This window comes from Heptranchias perlo, chromosome 2 (assembly GCF_035084215.1).
Source record: "Heptranchias perlo isolate sHepPer1 chromosome 2, sHepPer1.hap1, whole genome shotgun sequence".
Classification (NCBI taxonomy): domain Eukaryota; kingdom Metazoa; phylum Chordata; class Chondrichthyes; order Hexanchiformes; family Hexanchidae; genus Heptranchias; species Heptranchias perlo.
This window is the reverse complement of record NC_090326.1, coordinates 47,936,978-47,954,623: the sequence shown is the minus strand read 5'-3', so window position 1 is coordinate 47,954,623 and position 17,646 is coordinate 47,936,978. Positions and strand designations below refer to the sequence as shown.

Sequence of the window (17,646 nt, the reverse complement as noted above, 5' to 3'; positions counted from 1 at the left end):
ACTCCCGGGGATTAGACTCACTCCCGACACACGGGGATTAGACTCACTCCCGGGGATTAGACTCACTCCCGGGGATTAGACTCACTCCCGACACACGGGGATTAGACTCACTCCCGGGGATTAGACTCACTCCCGGGGATTAGAGTCACTCCCGACACACGGGGATTAGACTCACTCCCGGGGATTAGACTCACTCCCGACACACAGGGATTAGACTCACTCCCGGGGATTAGACTCACTCCCGGGGATTAGACTCACTCCCGGGGATTAGACTCACTCCCGACACGCGGGGATTGGACTCACTCCCGGGGATTAGACTCACTCCCGGGGATTAGACTCACTCCCGACACACGGGGATTAGACTCACTCCCGACATGCGGGGATTGGACTCACTCCCGACACGCGGGGATTAGACTCACTCCCGACACGCGGGGATTAGACTCACTCCCGGGGATTAGTCTCACTCCCGGGGATTAGACTCACTCCCGGGGATTAGACTCACTCCCGGGGATTAGAGTCACTCCCGGGGATTAGACTCACTCATTTCACGCGGGGATTAGACTCACTCCCGGGGATTAGTCTCACTCCCGGGGATTAGACTCGCTCCCGGGGATGAGACTCACTCCCGGGGATGAGACTCACTCCCGGGGATTAGACTCACTCCCGACACACGGGGATTAGACTCACTCCCGTGGATTAGACTCACTCCCGGGGATTAGACTCACTCCCGACACGCGGGGATTAGACTCACTCCCGGGGATTAGTCTCACTCCCGGGGATTAGTCTCACTCCCGGGGATTAGACTCACTCCCGGGGATTAGACTCACTCCCGGGGATTAGACTCACTCCCGACACACGGGGATTAGACTCACTCCCGGGGATTAGACTCACTCCCGGAGATTAGACTCACTCCCGACACACGGGGATTAGACTCACTCCCGGGGATTAGACTCACTCCCGGGGATTAGTCTCACTCCCGGGGATTAGACTCACTCCCGGGGATTAGACTCACTGCCGGGGATTAGACTCACTCCCGACACGCGGGGATTAGACTCACTACCGGGGATTAGTCTCACTCCCGGGGATTAGTCTCACTCCCGGGGATTAGACTCACTCCCGGGGATTAGACTCACTCCCGACACACGGGGATTAGACTCACTCCCGGGGATTAGACTCACTCCCGGGGATTAGACTCACTCCCGACACACGGGGATTAGACTCACTCCCGGGGATTAGACTCACTCCCGACACACAGGGATTAGACTCACTCCCGGGGATTAGTCTCACTCCCGGGGATTAGACTCACTCCCGACACACGGGGATTAGACTCACTCCCGGGGATTAGACTCACTCCCGGGGATTAGACTCACTCCCGACACACGGGGATTAGACTCACTCCCGGGGATTAGACTCACTCCCGACACACGGGGATTAGACTCACTCCCGACACACAGGGATTAGACTCACTCCCGACACGGGGATTAGACTCACTCCCGGGTATTAGACTCACTCCCGGGGATTAGACTCACTCCCGGGGATTAGACTCACTCCCGGGGATTAGACTCACTCCCGACACACGGGGATTAGACTCACACCCGACACGCAGGGATTAGACTCACTCCCGACACACGGGGATTAGACTCACTCCCGGGGATTAGACTCACTCCCGACACACGGGGATTAGACTCACTCCCGACACGGGGATTAGACTCACTCCCGGGTATTAGACTCACTCCCGGGGATTAGTCTCACTCCCGGGGATTAGACTCACGCCCGGGGATTAGACTCACTCCCGGGGATTCGACTCACTCCCGGGGATTAGACTCACTCCCGACACACGGGGATTAGACTCACTCCCGGGGATTAGACTCACTCCCGGGGATTAGACTCACTCCCGGGGATTAGACTCACTCCCGACACACGGGGATTAGACTCACTCCCGGGGATTAGACTCACTCCCGGGGATTAGACTCACTCCCGGGGATTAGACTCACTCCCGACACACGGGGATTAGACTCACTCCCGGGGATTAGTCTCACTCCCAACACACGGGGATTAGACTCACTCCCGGGGATTAGACTCACTCCCGGGGATTAGACTCACTCCCGACACACGGGGATTAGACTCACTCCCGGGGATTAGACTCACTCCCGGGGATTAGACTCACTCCCGACACACGGGGATTAGACTCACTCCCGGGGATTAGACTCACTCCCGACACACGGGGATTAGACTCACTCCCGGGGATTAGTCTCACTCCCGGGGATTAGACTCACTCCCGACACACGGGGATTAGACTCACTCCCGGGGATTAGACTCACTCCCGGGGATTAGACTCACTCCCGGGGATTAGACTCACTCCCGACACACGGGGATTAGACTCACTCCCGGGGATTAGACTCACTCCCGACACACGGGGATTAGACTCACTCCCGGGGATTAGACTGACTCCCGGGGATTAGACTCACTCCCGACACACGGGGATTAGACTCACTCCCGACACGCGGGGATTGGACTCACTCCCGGGGATTAGACTCACTCCCGACACACGGGGATTAGACTCACTCCCGACACACGGGGATTAGACTCACTCCCGGGGATTAGACTCAGTCCCGGGGATCGGACTCACTCCCGACACCCGGGGATTAGACTCACTCCCGACACACGGGGATTAGACTCACTCCCGGGGATTAGACTCACTCCCGACACGCGGGGATTAGACTCACTCCCGGGGATTAGACTCACTCCCGACACACGGGGATTAGACTCACTCCCGACACACGGGGATTAGACTCACTCCCGGGGATTAGACTCACTCCCGACACACGGGGATTAGACTCACTCCCGGGGATTAGACTCACTCCCGGGGATTACACTCACTCCCGGGGATTAGACTCACTCCCGGGGATTAGACTCACTCCCGGGGATTAGACTCACTCCCGGGGATTCGATTCACTCCCGACACACGGGGATTAGACTCACTCCCGGGGATTAGACTCACTCCCGGGGATCGGACTCACTCCCGACACACGGGGATTAGACTCACTCCCGGGGATTAGACTCACTCCCGGGGATTAGACTCACTCCCGACACACGGGGATTAGACTCACTCCCGGGGATTAGACTCACTCCCGGGGATTACACTCACTCCCGGGGATTAGACTCACGCCCGGGGATTAGACTCACTCCCGGGGATTAGACTCACTCCCGGGGATTAGACTCACTCCCGACACACGGGGATTACACTCACTCCCGGGGATTAGACTCACTCCCGGGGATTAGACTCACTCCCGACACACGGGGATTAGACTCACTCCCGGGGATTAGACTGACTCCCGGGGATTAGACTCACTCCCGACACACGGGGATTAGACTCACTCCCGGGGATTAGACTCACTCCCGACACACAGGGATTAGACTCACTCCCGGGGATTAGACTCACTCCCGGGGATTAGACTCACTCCCGACACGCGGGGATTGGACTCACTCCCGGGGATTAGACTCACTCCCGGGGATTAGACTCACTCCCGACACACGGGGATTAGACTCACTCCCGACACACGGGGATTAGACTCACTCCCGGGGATTAGACTCAGTCCCGGGGATCGGACTCACTCCCGACACACGGGGATTAGACTCACTCCCGGGGATTAGACTCACTCCCGGGGATCAGACTCACTCCCGACACACGGGGATTAGACTCACTCCCGGGGATTAGACTCACTCCCGGGGATTACACTCACTCCCGGGGATTAGACTCACTCCCGGGGATTAGACTCACTCCCGGGGATTAGACTCACTCCCGGGGATTCGATTCACTCCCGACACACGGGGATTAGACTCACTCCCGGGGATTAGACTCACTCCCGGGGATCGGACTCACTCCCGACACACGGGGATTAGACTCACTCCCGGGGATTAGACTCACTCCCGGGGATTAGACTCACTCCCGACACACGGGGATTAGACTCACTCCCGGGGATTAGACTCACTCCCGGGGATTACACTCACTCCCGGGGATTAGACTCACTCCCGGGGATTAGACTCACTCCCGGGGATGAGACTCACTCCCGGGGATGAGACTCACTCCCGGGGTTTAGACTCACTCCCGGGGATTAGACTCACTCCCGGGGATTAGACTCACTCCCGGGGATGAGTCTCACTCCCGGGGATTAGACTCACTCCCGGGGATTAGACTCACTCCCGGGGATTGGACTCACTCCCGACACACGGGGATTAGACTCACTCCCGGGGATTAGACTCACTCCCGGGGATTAGACTCACTCCCGGGGATTAGTCTCACTCCCGGGGATTAGACTCACTCCCGGGGATTAGACTCACTCCCGGGGATTAGACTCACTCCCGACACACGGGGATTAGACTCACTCCCGGGGATTAGACTCACTCCCGGGGATTAGACTCACTCCCGACACACGGGGATTAGACTCACTCCCGGGGATTAGACTCACTCCCGGGGATTAGACTCACTCCCGACACACGGGGATTAGACTCACTCCCGGGGATTAGACTCACTCCCGACACACGGGGATTAGACTCACTCCCGGGGATTAGACTCACTCCCGACACACGGGGATTAGACTCACTCCCGGGGATTAGACTCACTCCCGGGGATTACACTCACTCCCGGGGATTAGACTCACTCCCGGGGATTAGACTCACTCCCGGGGATTAGACTCACTCCCGGGGATTCGATTCACTCCCGACACACGGGGATTAGACTCACTCCCGGGGATTAGACTCACTCCCGGGGATCGGACTCACTCCCGACACACGGGGATTAGACTCACTCCCGGGGATTAGACTCACTCCCGGGGATTAGACTCACTCCCGACACACGGGGATTAGACTCACTCCCGGGGATTAGACTCACTCCCGGGGATTACACTCACTCCCGGGGATTAGACTCACGCCCGGGGATTAGACTCACTCCCGGGGATTAGACTCACTCCCGGGGATTAGACTCACTCCCGACACACGGGGATTACACTCACTCCCGGGGATTAGACTCACTCCCGGGGATTAGACTCACTCCCGACACACGGGGATTAGACTCACTCCCGGGGATTAGACTGACTCCCGGGGATTAGACTCACTCCCGACACACGGGGATTAGACTCACTCCCGGGGATTAGACTCACTCCCGACACACAGGGATTAGACTCACTCCCGGGGATTAGACTCACTCCCGGGGATTAGACTCACTCCCGACACGCGGGGATTGGACTCACTCCCGGGGATTAGACTCACTCCCGGGGATTAGACTCACTCCCGACACACGGGGATTAGACTCACTCCCGACACACGGGGATTAGACTCACTCCCGGGGATTAGACTCAGTCCCGGGGATCGGACTCACTCCCGACACACGGGGATTAGACTCACTCCCGGGGATTAGACTCACTCCCGGGGATCAGACTCACTCCCGACACACGGGGATTAGACTCACTCCCGGGGATTAGACTCACTCCCGGGGATTACACTCACTCCCGGGGATTAGACTCACTCCCGGGGATTAGACTCACTCCCGGGGATTAGACTCACTCCCGGGGATTCGATTCACTCCCGACACACGGGGATTAGACTCACTCCCGGGGATTAGACTCACTCCCGGGGATCGGACTCACTCCCGACACACGGGGATTAGACTCACTCCCGGGGATTAGACTCACTCCCGGGGATTAGACTCACTCCCGACACACGGGGATTAGACTCACTCCCGGGGATTAGACTCACTCCCGGGGATTACACTCACTCCCGGGGATTAGACTCACTCCCGGGGATTAGACTCACTCCCGGGGATGAGACTCACTCCCGGGGATGAGACTCACTCCCGGGGATTAGACTCACTCCCGGGGATTAGACTCACTCCCGGGGATTAGACTCACTCCCGGGGATGAGTCTCACTCCCGGGGATTAGACTCACTCCCGGGGATTAGACTCACTCCCGGGGATTGGACTCACTCCCGACACACGGGGATTAGACTCACTCCCGGGGATTAGACTCACTCCCGGGGATTAGACTCACTCCCGGGGATTAGTCTCACTCCCGGGGATTAGACTCACTCCCGGGGATTAGACTCACTCCCGGGGATTAGACTCACTCCCGACACACGGGGATTAGACTCACTCCCGGGGATTAGACTCACTCCCGGGGATTAGACTCACTCCCGACACACGGGGATTAGACTCACTCCCGGGGATTAGACTCACTCCCGGGGATTAGACTCACTCCCGACACACGGGGATTAGACTCACTCCCGGGGATTAGACTCACTCCCGACACACGGGGATTAGACTCACTCCCGGGGATTAGTCTCACTCCCGGGGATTAGACTCACTCCCGACACACGGGGATTAGACTCACTCCCGGGGATTAGACTCACTCCCGGGGATTAGACTCACTCCCGACACACGGGGATTAGACTCACTCCCGGGGATTAGACTCACTCCCGGGGATTAGACTCACTCCCGACACACGGGGATTAGACTCACTCCCGGGGATTAGACTCACTCCCGACACACGGGGATTAGACTCACTCCCGGGGATTAGACTCACTCCCGGGGATTAGACTCACTCCCGACACACGGGGATTAGACTCACTCCCGGGGATTAGACTCACTCCCGACACACAGGGATTAGACTCACTCCCGGGGATTAGACTCACTCCCGGGGATTAGACTCACTGCCGACACGCGGGGATTGGACTCACTCCCGGGGATTAGACTCACTCCCGGGGATTAGACTCACTCCCGACACACGGGGATTAGACTCACTCCCGACACACGGGGATTAGACTCACTCCCGGGGATCGGACTCACTCCCGACACACGGGGATTAGACTCACTCCCGGGGATTAGACTCACTCCCGGGGATTAGACTCACTCCCGGGGCTTAGACTCACTCCCGACACACGGGGATTAGACTCACTCCCGGGGATTAGACTCACTCCCGGGGATTACACTCACTCCCGGGGATTAGACTCACTCCCGGGGATTAGACTCACTCCCGGGGATTAGACTCACTCCCGGGGATTAGACTCACTCCCGGGGATTAGACTCACTCCCGGGGATCGGACTCACTCCCGACACACGGGGATTAGACTCACTCCCGGGGATTAGACTCACTCCCGGGGATTAGACTCACTCCCGACACACGGGGATTAGACTCACTCCCGGGGATTAGACTCACTCCCGGGGATTAGACTCACTCCCGGGGATTAGACTCACTCCCGGGGATTAGACTCACTCCCGGGGATTAGACTCACTCCCGGGGATTAGACTCACTCTCGGGGATTAGACTCACTCCCGGGGATTAGACTCACTCCCGGGGATTAGTCTCACTCCCGGGGATTAGACTCACTCCCGGGGATTAGACTCACTCCCGGGGATTAGATACACTCCCGACACACGGGGATTAGACTCACTCCCGGGGATTAGACTCACTCCCGGGGATTAGAGTCACTCCCGGGGATTAGACTCACTCCCGGGGATTAGACTCACTCCCGGGGATTAGACTCACTCCCGACACACGGGGATTAGACTCACTCCCGGGGATTAGACTCACTCCCGGGGATTAGTCTCACTCCCGGGGATTAGACTCACTCCCGGGGATTAGACTCACTCCCGGGGATTAGACTCACTCCCGGGGATTAGACTCACTCCCGGGGATTAGACTCACTCCCGACACGCGGGGATTGGACTCACTCCCGGGGATTAGACTCACTCCCGGGGATTAGACTCACTCCCGACACACGGGGATTAGACTCACTCCCGACACACGGGGATTAGACTCACTCCCGGGGATCGGACTCACTCCCGACACACGGGGATTAGACTCACTCCCGGGGATTAGACTCACTCCCGGGGATTAGACTCACTCCCGACACACGGGGATTAGACTCACTCCCGGGGATTAGACTCACTCCCGGGGATTAGACTCACTCCCGGGGATTAGACTCACTCCCGGGGATTAGACTCACTCCCGGGGATCGGACTCACTCCCGACACACGGGGATTAGACTCACTCCCGGGGATTAGACTCACTCCCGGGGATGAGACTGACTCCCGACACACGGGGATTAGACTCACTCCCGGGGATTAGACTCACTCCCGGGGATTACACTCACTCCCGGGGATTAGACTCACTCCCGGGGATTAGACTCACTCCCGGGGATTAGACTCACTCCCGGGGATTAGATTCACTCCCGACACACGGGGATTAGACTCACTCCCGGGGATTAGACTCACTCCCGGGGATCGGACTCACTCCCGACACACGGGGATTAGACTCACTCCCGGGGATTAGACTCACTCCCGGGGATTAGACTCACTCCCGACACACGGGGATTAGACTCACTCCCGGGGATTAGACTCACTCCCGGGGATTAGACTCACTCCCGGGGATTAGACTCACTCCCGGGGATTAGACTCACTCCCGGGGATTAGACTCACTCCCGGGGATTAGACTCACTCCCGGGGATTAGACTCACTCCCGGGGATTAGACTCACTCGCGGGGATTAGACTCACTCCCGGGGATTAGACTCACTCCCGGGGATTAGACTCACTCCCGACACACGGGGATTAGACTCACTCCCGGGGATTAGACTCACTCCCGGGGATTAGACTCACTCCCGGGGATTAGTCTCACTCCCGGGGATTAGACTCACTCCCGGGGATTAGACTCACTCCCGGGGATTAGACTCACTCCCGACACACGGGGATTAGACTCACTCCCGGGGATTAGACTCACTCCCGGGGATTAGACTCACTCCCGGGGATTAGTCTCACTCCCGGGGATTAGACTCACTCCCGGGGATTAGACTCACTCCCGGGGATTAGACTCACTCCCGACACACGGGGATTAGACTCACTCCCGGGGATTAGTCTCACTCCCGACACACGGGGATTAGACTCACTCCCGGGGATTAGACTCACTCCCGGGGATTAGACTCACTCCCGACACACGGGGATTAGACTCACTCCCGGGGATTAGACTCACTCCCGGGGATTGGACTCACTCCCGACACACGGGGATTAGACTCACTCCCGGGGATTAGACTCACTCCCGACACACGGGGATTAGACTCACTCCCGGGGATTAGTCTCACTCCCGGGGATTAGACTCACTCCCGACACACGGGGATTAGACTCACTCCCGGGGATTAGACTCACTCCCGGGGATTAGACTCACTCCCGACACACGGGGATTAGACTCACTCCCGGGGATTAGACTCACTCCCGGGGATTAGACTCACTCCCGACACACGGGGATTAGACTCACTCCCGGGGATTAGACTCACTCCCGACACACGGGGATTAGACTCACTCCCGGGGATTAGACTCACTCCCGGGGATTAGACTCACTCCCGACACACGGGGATTAGACTCACTCCCGGGGATTAGACTCACTCCCGACACACAGGGATTAGACTCACTCCCGGGGATTAGACTCACTCCCGGGGATTAGACTCACTCCCGACACGCGGGGATTGGACTCACTCCCGGGGATTAGACTCACTCCCGGGGATTGGACTCACTCCCGACACACGGGGATTAGACTCACTCCCGGGGATTAGACTCACTCCCGGGGATTGGACTCACTCCCGACACACGGGGATTAGACTCACTCCCGACACACGGGGATTAGACTCACTCCCGGGGATTAGACTCACTCCCGGGGATTGGACTCACTCCCGACACACGGGGATTAGACTCACTCCCGGGGATTAGACTCACTCCCGGGGATTAGACTCACTCCCGGGGATTAGACTCACTCCCGGGGATTAGACTCACTCCCGGGGATTAGACTCACTCCCGGGGATTAGACTCACTCCCGGGGATTAGATTCACTCCCGACACACGGGGATTAGACTCACTCCCGGGGATTAGACTCACTCCCGGGGATTAGACTCACTCCCGGGGATTAGACTCACTCCCGGGGATTAGACTCACTCCCGGGGATTAGACTCACTCCCGGGGATTAGACTCACTCCCGGGGATTAGTCTCACTCCCGGGGATTAGACTCACTCCCGGGGATTAGACTCACTCCCGGGGATTAGACTCACTCCCGGGGATTAGACTCACTCCCGGGGATTAGACTCACTCCCGGGGATTAGACTCACTCCCGGGGATTAGACTCACTCCCGACACGCGGGGATTGGACTCACTCCCGGGGATTAGACTCACTCCCGGGGATTAGACTCACTCCCGACACACGGGGATTGGACTCACTCCCGACACACGGGGATTAGACTCACTCCCGGGGATCGGACTCACTCCCGACACACGGGGATTAGACTCACTCCCGGGGATTAGACTCACTCCCGGGGATTAGACTCACTCCCGACGCACGGGGATTAGACTCACTCCCGGGGATTAGACTCACTCCCGGGGATTAGACTCACTCCCGGGGATTACACTCACTCCCGGGGATTAGACTCACTCCCGGGGATTAGACTCACTCCCGGGGATTAGACTCACTCCCGGGGATTAGACTCACTCCCGGGGATCGGACTCACTCCCGACACACGGGGATTAGACTCACTCCCGGGGATTAGACTCACTCCCGGGGATTAGACTCACTCCCGACACACGGGGATTAGACTCACTCCCGGGGATTAGACTCACTCCCGGGGATTACACTCACTCCCGGGGATTAGACTCACTCCCGGGGATTAGACTCACTCCCGGGGATTACACTCACTCCCGGGGATTAGACTCACTCCCGGGGATTAGACTCACTCCCGGGGATTAGACTCACTCTCGGGGATTAGACTCACTCCCGGGGATTAGACTCACTCCCGGGGATTAGTCTCACTCCCGGGGATTAGACTCACTCCCGGGGATTAGACTCACTCCCGGGGATTAGATTCACTCCCGACACACGGGGATTAGACTCACTCCCGGGGATTAGACTCACTCCCGGGGATTAGACTCACTCCCGGGGATTGGACTCACTCCCGGGGATTAGACTCACTCCCGGGGATTAGACTCACTCCCGACACACGGGGATTTACTCACTCCCGGGGATTAGACTCACTCCCGGGGATTAGTCTCACTCCCGGGGATTAGACTCACTCCCGGGGATTAGACTCACTCCCGGGGATTAGACTCACTCCCGGGGATTAGACTCACTCCCGGGGATTGGACTCACTCCCGGGGATTGGACTCACTCCCGGGGATTGGACTCACTCCCGGGGATTAGACACACTCCCGGGGATCGGACTCACTCCCGACACACGGGGATTAGACTCACTCCCGGGGATTAGACTCACTCCCTGGGATTAGACTCACTCCCGGGGATTAGACTCACTCCCGGGGATTAGACTCACTCCCGGGGATTAGACTCACTCCCGGGGATTAGACTCACTCCCGGGGATTAGACTCACTCCCGGGGATTAGTCTCACATCCGGGGATTAGACTCACTCCCGGGGATTAGTCTCACTCCCGGGGATTAGACTCACTCCCGGGGATTAGACTCACTCCCGGGGATTAGACTCACTCCCGGGGATTAGACTCACTCCCGACACACGGGGATTAGACTCACTCCCGGGGATTAGACTCACTCCCGGGGATCGGACTCACTCCCGGGGATTAGACTCACTCCCGGGGATTAGACTCACTCCCGGGGATTAGACTCACTCCCGGGGATTAGACTCACTCCCGACACACGGGGATTAGACTCACTCCCGGGGATTAGACTCACTCCCGGGGATCGGACTCACTCCCGGGGATTAGACTCACTCCCGGGGATTAGACTCACTCCCGGGGATTAGACTCACTCCCGGGGATTAGTCTCACTCCCGGGGATTAGACTCACTCCCGGGGATTAGACTCACTCCCGGGGATTAGACTCACTCCCGGGGATTAGACTCACTCTCGGGGATTAGACTCACTCCCGGGGATTAGACTCACTCCCGGGGATTAGACTCACTCCCGGTCAAACTGCGAGTGTGAATCAATCAACGTCACTGAGCTGGAGGGAGACGAATCGACCCCGGGGGCCGAGAGAATGCAACTCATCGCCCTCCTTATAGACTGTTAATGTAATTACCCATCGATCCGAATATGAAGTGTCGATACTTTAAGATCATCAAATTATGAACCATCGTGTTTTTTTTAAAATATCATGAAATGCTCTGTGGTGATCATACTGTATATTCGGCGGCGCGCATGCGTCGGGAGAGTGAGGCAGGCCGGGAGTTGTAGTTTGTTTCCGGCCTCTCCCCGCCGCCGCTCGAGGCGATCGGGTCGTTCAAGAACCACGGCTCCCAGAATGCTCTGCGGGGGCAGCTCTCGCAATGCCGCTTTACAGTAATGACGCAAAGAGCAGGTCGCGAGGACCCCATGCCAACCGCCGTGACGTCATATCGCAACAACAAACCGGGCGGGGGAGGGGGCGCCTTTTCCCGCCAGGTCATGAATATTCATTAAACTAAAAAGGGGTGGGGGGAGGGGAGTGGCGAGGCAAATAGAGCCCCGGAGGCTCCCTGTCTCATTCTATCCATCAAACCAAAGGTATGTTAAACAACCCCCCCCCCGCCCCACACACACATATTTCGTTGTACTTATCAAACATCAATAGAACGAGCCCGGTGCTGTTCCAACATTTTGTTTAAAAAGGGGTGGGAATGAGAGCTTGATGAATATTTATAGAGAGGAGTTGTTTGAATTTGATGCGTGAGCTAATGAATTATTCATGCGGCGGAGTCCCGCTTTCTAGCGCTCTGTGTACAGTCTGTCTTCCATTCCGTAATGGCGATAGTAAGCAGGAGCCGCTGAGTGAGTGAGTGAGTGAGTGAGGAGTGGAGTGGGAGTGGGAGTGGAGAGTGAGTGACAGAGGACACTCCCAGAATGCTGCCAGTGCCGGCGCTCTCCCCGCAATAAAAGGGCACGTTCCGGGCCGGATTCTAATTCTTTAATATCATTGTTTTGCCCATTGTGCGTAAAACAAACAACTCGTTCGGAAATGGAACCCGCGTTTGTTTCCGAGCTCCAGAGGGAGTGTTCGGGCGTTCCGGGCTGTAAAAGTAGTAAATTAAAAGGCAGCGGCAATGCTGTGAGCGCCGATGAAGTGCAGCGGCTGGATTCCTGTAGAGAAGGAGGAGGATGCGGCGGCGGAGGACATGTCTCTTCCCTTCCTACTATTACTACGACTACTACTACTCCAATTTTACTTCCTAATGCAAAGTCCGGTGGTAATAACAGTTGGAACAACAATTCTAACTCTCTGCTTTTAAGGAGGAGGCTGAGGAGGAACCTCTCGACGACAGCAGCCTGCAACACTCGCAGCTTGGACCGTAAGAACATGTTGGGCATGAAGCACAGGTCGCTAACTGCGACCGATAGGGAGTGGGTCCGAGCGGACGTGCAGAGGGGCTGCCTGCATCTCTACGACAGACATATGTCCTCTTACCTGCGTCCTGTTATTTGTACCCTGGACACCACTGCAGCTGAGGTTGCTGCCAGGTTGCTGCACCTTGGCCACCAAGGAGGAGGGAGCATGGGGAAGGCAACCTCAGTAGATAGTGCTGGCATTGCCAAATTAAGCTCTTTGGACAACATTGGTGGTGGCAAACGGGGGGCATTGAGGAATATTGGTGCCAGGTCAGGACCAGTTCCTTTGGTCAGACCAGGGCAAACAAATAATTTGAACACCAGGTCTGGGTCATCGTCAGATATTGCTGCTACCAGGCAAGGACAAGTGTGTATTGCTGCTCATGGAAAACTGGGATCATCATTGAGCAGTGCTGGGCAACACTCAAATATTGATATTGTCAGGTATGGGAAAGATAATACTACTGTTGCCAGGTTGGGGACATCACTGGATAACAATAATGCCACACAGAAGGAAATGAATACTGTGAGTACCAGGCAGATTAATATAGTACCAGCCACTGCCAGAGAAGGGCCAAAATCTGATTCTGAAATTACCAGGCTCAGATCTTCGTTGGATAGTAATACCCCTCGACTCAAATCGTCAAACAATTCTTCTGTCAAATTGATGGCTGTGGACAATGTTGCTGCTAGACGTAGACCTTCGCTGGACAGCATTACAGCAAATAATGAACACATAAATGGCAATGCCATAAATGATACTATGGTCAAGGTGGAATGTCTGGACAGGTCTGAGCTGAGGCGAGACATCCTTACTGGCAGACAGGGACTGCTCGACTGTGACAATGGCAGGCTGAAGTCTTTGATCCCTGGCACTTTGAGAACGGGGACAACTGATAGCTTGCTCACATCAATGGTCTATGTACAACTTCATGGTGAAACTACCAGGAGGCTGGAACCACATGAAAACCCTCTTGAAATACAAAATGAATACCTCTTTAAACTGGGATTTAAAGATCCTTGCAGGGTGCAAGAGGAAGGAATGGATGTTGAAATTGGCTGCCTGATTCGATTTTATGCAGGTACGATTGTTAGGTTTTATTGAACATTTGCAGTGGACTTGTTTTTTTAAAAAAAATTGGAATGCCATCTTTTATATTACAGTCTGAAAATTAATAACTTTTTAATTGAAAAATACATACTGTGAGATACCTCCAAAATTGAAAATATCCAGAACTAGTTTAGAATTTTCTCTTATTCAAAGCTATGAATGCTGATTTTATTTTTCTTTTGAAGAGGAGGGAAAATGGTAGATAGACAGAGATGTATACTTTGACTGTTTAAAGTGACTAACTTAGTTTCCAGACAGATGTTTTAGGCAGTACTTGCAGTCATGAATGCAAGTATTGGAAAGTGAAATTACAATAGCTTATGAAGTGCAGAAAGGTGAGAATTTAAGTTCAATAAAGTACAGTAATTTAAAAAGATTGACATTGAGTAGCTTATTAATGTTTAACTGGCATGAACAAAATGCTTTAAAGACAGCATTAACATGTATTTTGATAGGAGTAGAATATCATACACATGACTGTCAAGGTTTTAAAAGGAAAATAATGCTGATTTAGGCAGATGTTAGTTGTATTTTGTTATGCTAGTGAATTAAAACCATAATCACATCCACAGTGCAACATTATATTCCTCTCATTACATTCTTTTTTATTTGGCCATGTTGTCCCTTTTATGTTTTTGTAGTTGGATTGGCATTCAAGAGTGTTTCAAATGTGTCTGCTTTTAAGTGTATAATACGGTTTCTGTTAAGGGTTTAAACAATGCAGCGAGACTGCTTGACTCACCTCCAGAATGTGCTGCACAAAAGGTGCTGGTGCTGGGGATAGCTGACAACACTGGTGACTGCTATGGGCTTTATCATCACTACAGATGGCTATTGCGTTCTTTAGGACTGTAAAATAACACTACCACCCATATGATCAGCGGTCTTTTGTTTCGCATGAAAACATGAGAATATCCCTTGTATTAGTAGCAGACTAATTTTCAATATCTTCAATTTGTGTCACACCTGGCACACATACATATGCTCTGCAAGCAATTAATGTGCTTAACACATATGATATATTTTGTTGTTGAACTATATCTTTCATCGGTAGCTTGATTTTTGTATGTCAATAGAGTGTAAAAGGAACATCCAGATTCACCAGACTAAGACCTATAAGTGTACCAGAAGGACTGCATTAAAGTCACTATATAAATGCAAGTTATTGTTGCTAATAATACCAGGACTGTGATTGGTCTGTGTAATTTGCAAAGTAATATTAGGAATTATGTGATTAAAAAGCACGATAGAGAAGCTGTTCATCTAAACACCATTTATCCAAATCGGTTAGATCAGCTTCTGAGTGATTTTGTACACAATCTTGATGTGTAATCATGCACTTTTTTTCTTTCAAAAATGCCAAAAGTAGGTGTGTATATTAGTGCACAGATGCTAAAACAAAAATCTTGCAACAGACTCATTATGAAATGATTACAAAAACATTGGATAATAATCATGGGGTGATTTCAACTACCCCCAAATAAATTGGCAAGAAGAGGTAGGGAAGGGGAAAAAGGAATGGAGTTTTTACAGTGTGTACAGGACTCCTTTCTTACCCAGTATGTGAGAAGCCCAACAAGAGAGGTATCACTGCTGGACCTAGTAATGGGAAATGAACCAGAGCAGATAAGAGAAGGATGCGGAGGGAACATCTAGGCAATAGCGATAATAACATAATACGGTTTAAAATAATGATTGAGAAAGACATAAGTAAGACAAAGACCAAAATAATACATTGGAAAAAAGCTAATTTTGAGGGAATGAGAGTGGGATTAGGGAAGGTCAACCGGAATTTTTTTTTGACAGACGAAGGGATAGAACAGCAGGGGACGTATTTAAAACGGTGATCAATAGATTTCAGGTGAAGTATATTCCTTTATAAAGCAAGAACAAACTAGCCACCAATGAAACACTATGGATGAATAAAGATATGAGGGTAAAATTGAAACTAAAGAGAAAAGCATACTCTAAGTGCATAGACAATAAAGGAGAGGATGTCAAAAGGGAATATGAAGAGATTAGGAAAGAAGCCAAAAAAACAATTAGAAAAGCAAAGAGGAACTACAAAATTAAATTATCAAGGAATATAAAAAGAAATAGTAAAGTACTCTACAGCCACATAAATAACAAAAGAAAAATGAGGATATGGATGGGACCACTAAGGGATGCACAAGATAAACTCACAGGTAATGACAGTGAAATGGCAGAAATATTGAATAGTTACTTTGCCTCAGTATTTGCCAGAGAGACTAACAAGGTGGGCAGGACCATTAGAAGAAAAGATATAAAAACATTTAAGATAGAAAGGGGGCAGATAAAATCATCAAACTTAGAGAGGATAAAACCCCTGTTCCGGATGGATTGTATCCGCAAATATTAAAAGAAGTTGGGGAGGAGATAGCAGAGGCACTGTTACGTATATATAAAAATTCTTTAGGGAAGGGAATAGTGCCAGAGGACTGGCAGACAGCTAATGTTATTCCCATATTTAAAAAGGGAAATAGAACATGTCCAAGGAACTATAGACCAATTAGTTTAACATCGGTGGTAGGAAAGATAATGGAATCTTTATTCAAAGAAGCAATAGAAAAACATCTAGAAAACGAAAATATAATAAAAAATAGTCAACACGGATTTCAGAAAGGACCAACCTTATTGAATTCTTTGAAGAAGCAACAGAAAGAGTAGACAAGGGTATTGCAATAGATGTAATATATTTTGATTTTCAAAAGGCTTTCGATAAGGTACTGTATTGTAGACTCATAACTAAGGTCAGAGCATGTGGAGCCAGGGGACATATAGCAGAATGGATAGCAAGCTGGCTACAAAATAGAAAACGGAGAGTAGGAATTAAGGGTAGCTACTCAGACTGGCAAAAGGTGGGAAGTAGTGTTCCACAGGGATCGGTGCTGGGATCACTGTTGTTCACAATTTATATTACCGATTTGGATTCAGGAATCGGAAGTACAATTTCAAAATTTGCAGCCGACACTAAATTGGGGGGTGTAGTTAACAACACAAAGGAGGAATGTGTCAAAATGGAAGAGGACATTAATAAACTTGCAGAATGGGTGTGTAATTGGCAAATGAATTTCAGTATAGATAAGTGTGAGGTAGTGTATTTTGGTAGAAAGAATAAGGAGGCCACATACTGCTTTTAAAAAAAAGAGTCTGAA

General features: G+C 52.9%; 1 protein-coding gene and 1 long non-coding RNA gene across 2 annotated transcripts in view; one reads left to right on the top strand and one right to left on the bottom strand.

Moving 5' to 3' along the window:
- Positions 1-12,189, bottom strand: part of LOC137333528 (uncharacterized) — a 59,613-nt gene extending 47,424 nt beyond the window's left edge. The window contains exon 1 of the long non-coding RNA XR_010965908.1: positions 12,077-12,189. This is a non-coding gene — a long non-coding RNA (uncharacterized lncRNA). The remainder of the gene's footprint in view (positions 1-12,076) is intronic.
- A 597-nt stretch (positions 12,190-12,786) lies between these two features.
- The window catches only part of LOC137338850 (PH domain leucine-rich repeat-containing protein phosphatase 1-like), a 183,709-nt gene continuing 178,849 nt past the window's right edge, over positions 12,787-17,646 (top strand). The window contains exon 1 of the mRNA XM_068001849.1: positions 12,787-14,441. Within this exon, the coding sequence (XP_067857950.1) occupies positions 12,992-14,441 (1,450 nt within the window). The 5' untranslated portion in view covers positions 12,787-12,991. The remainder of the gene's footprint in view (positions 14,442-17,646) is intronic.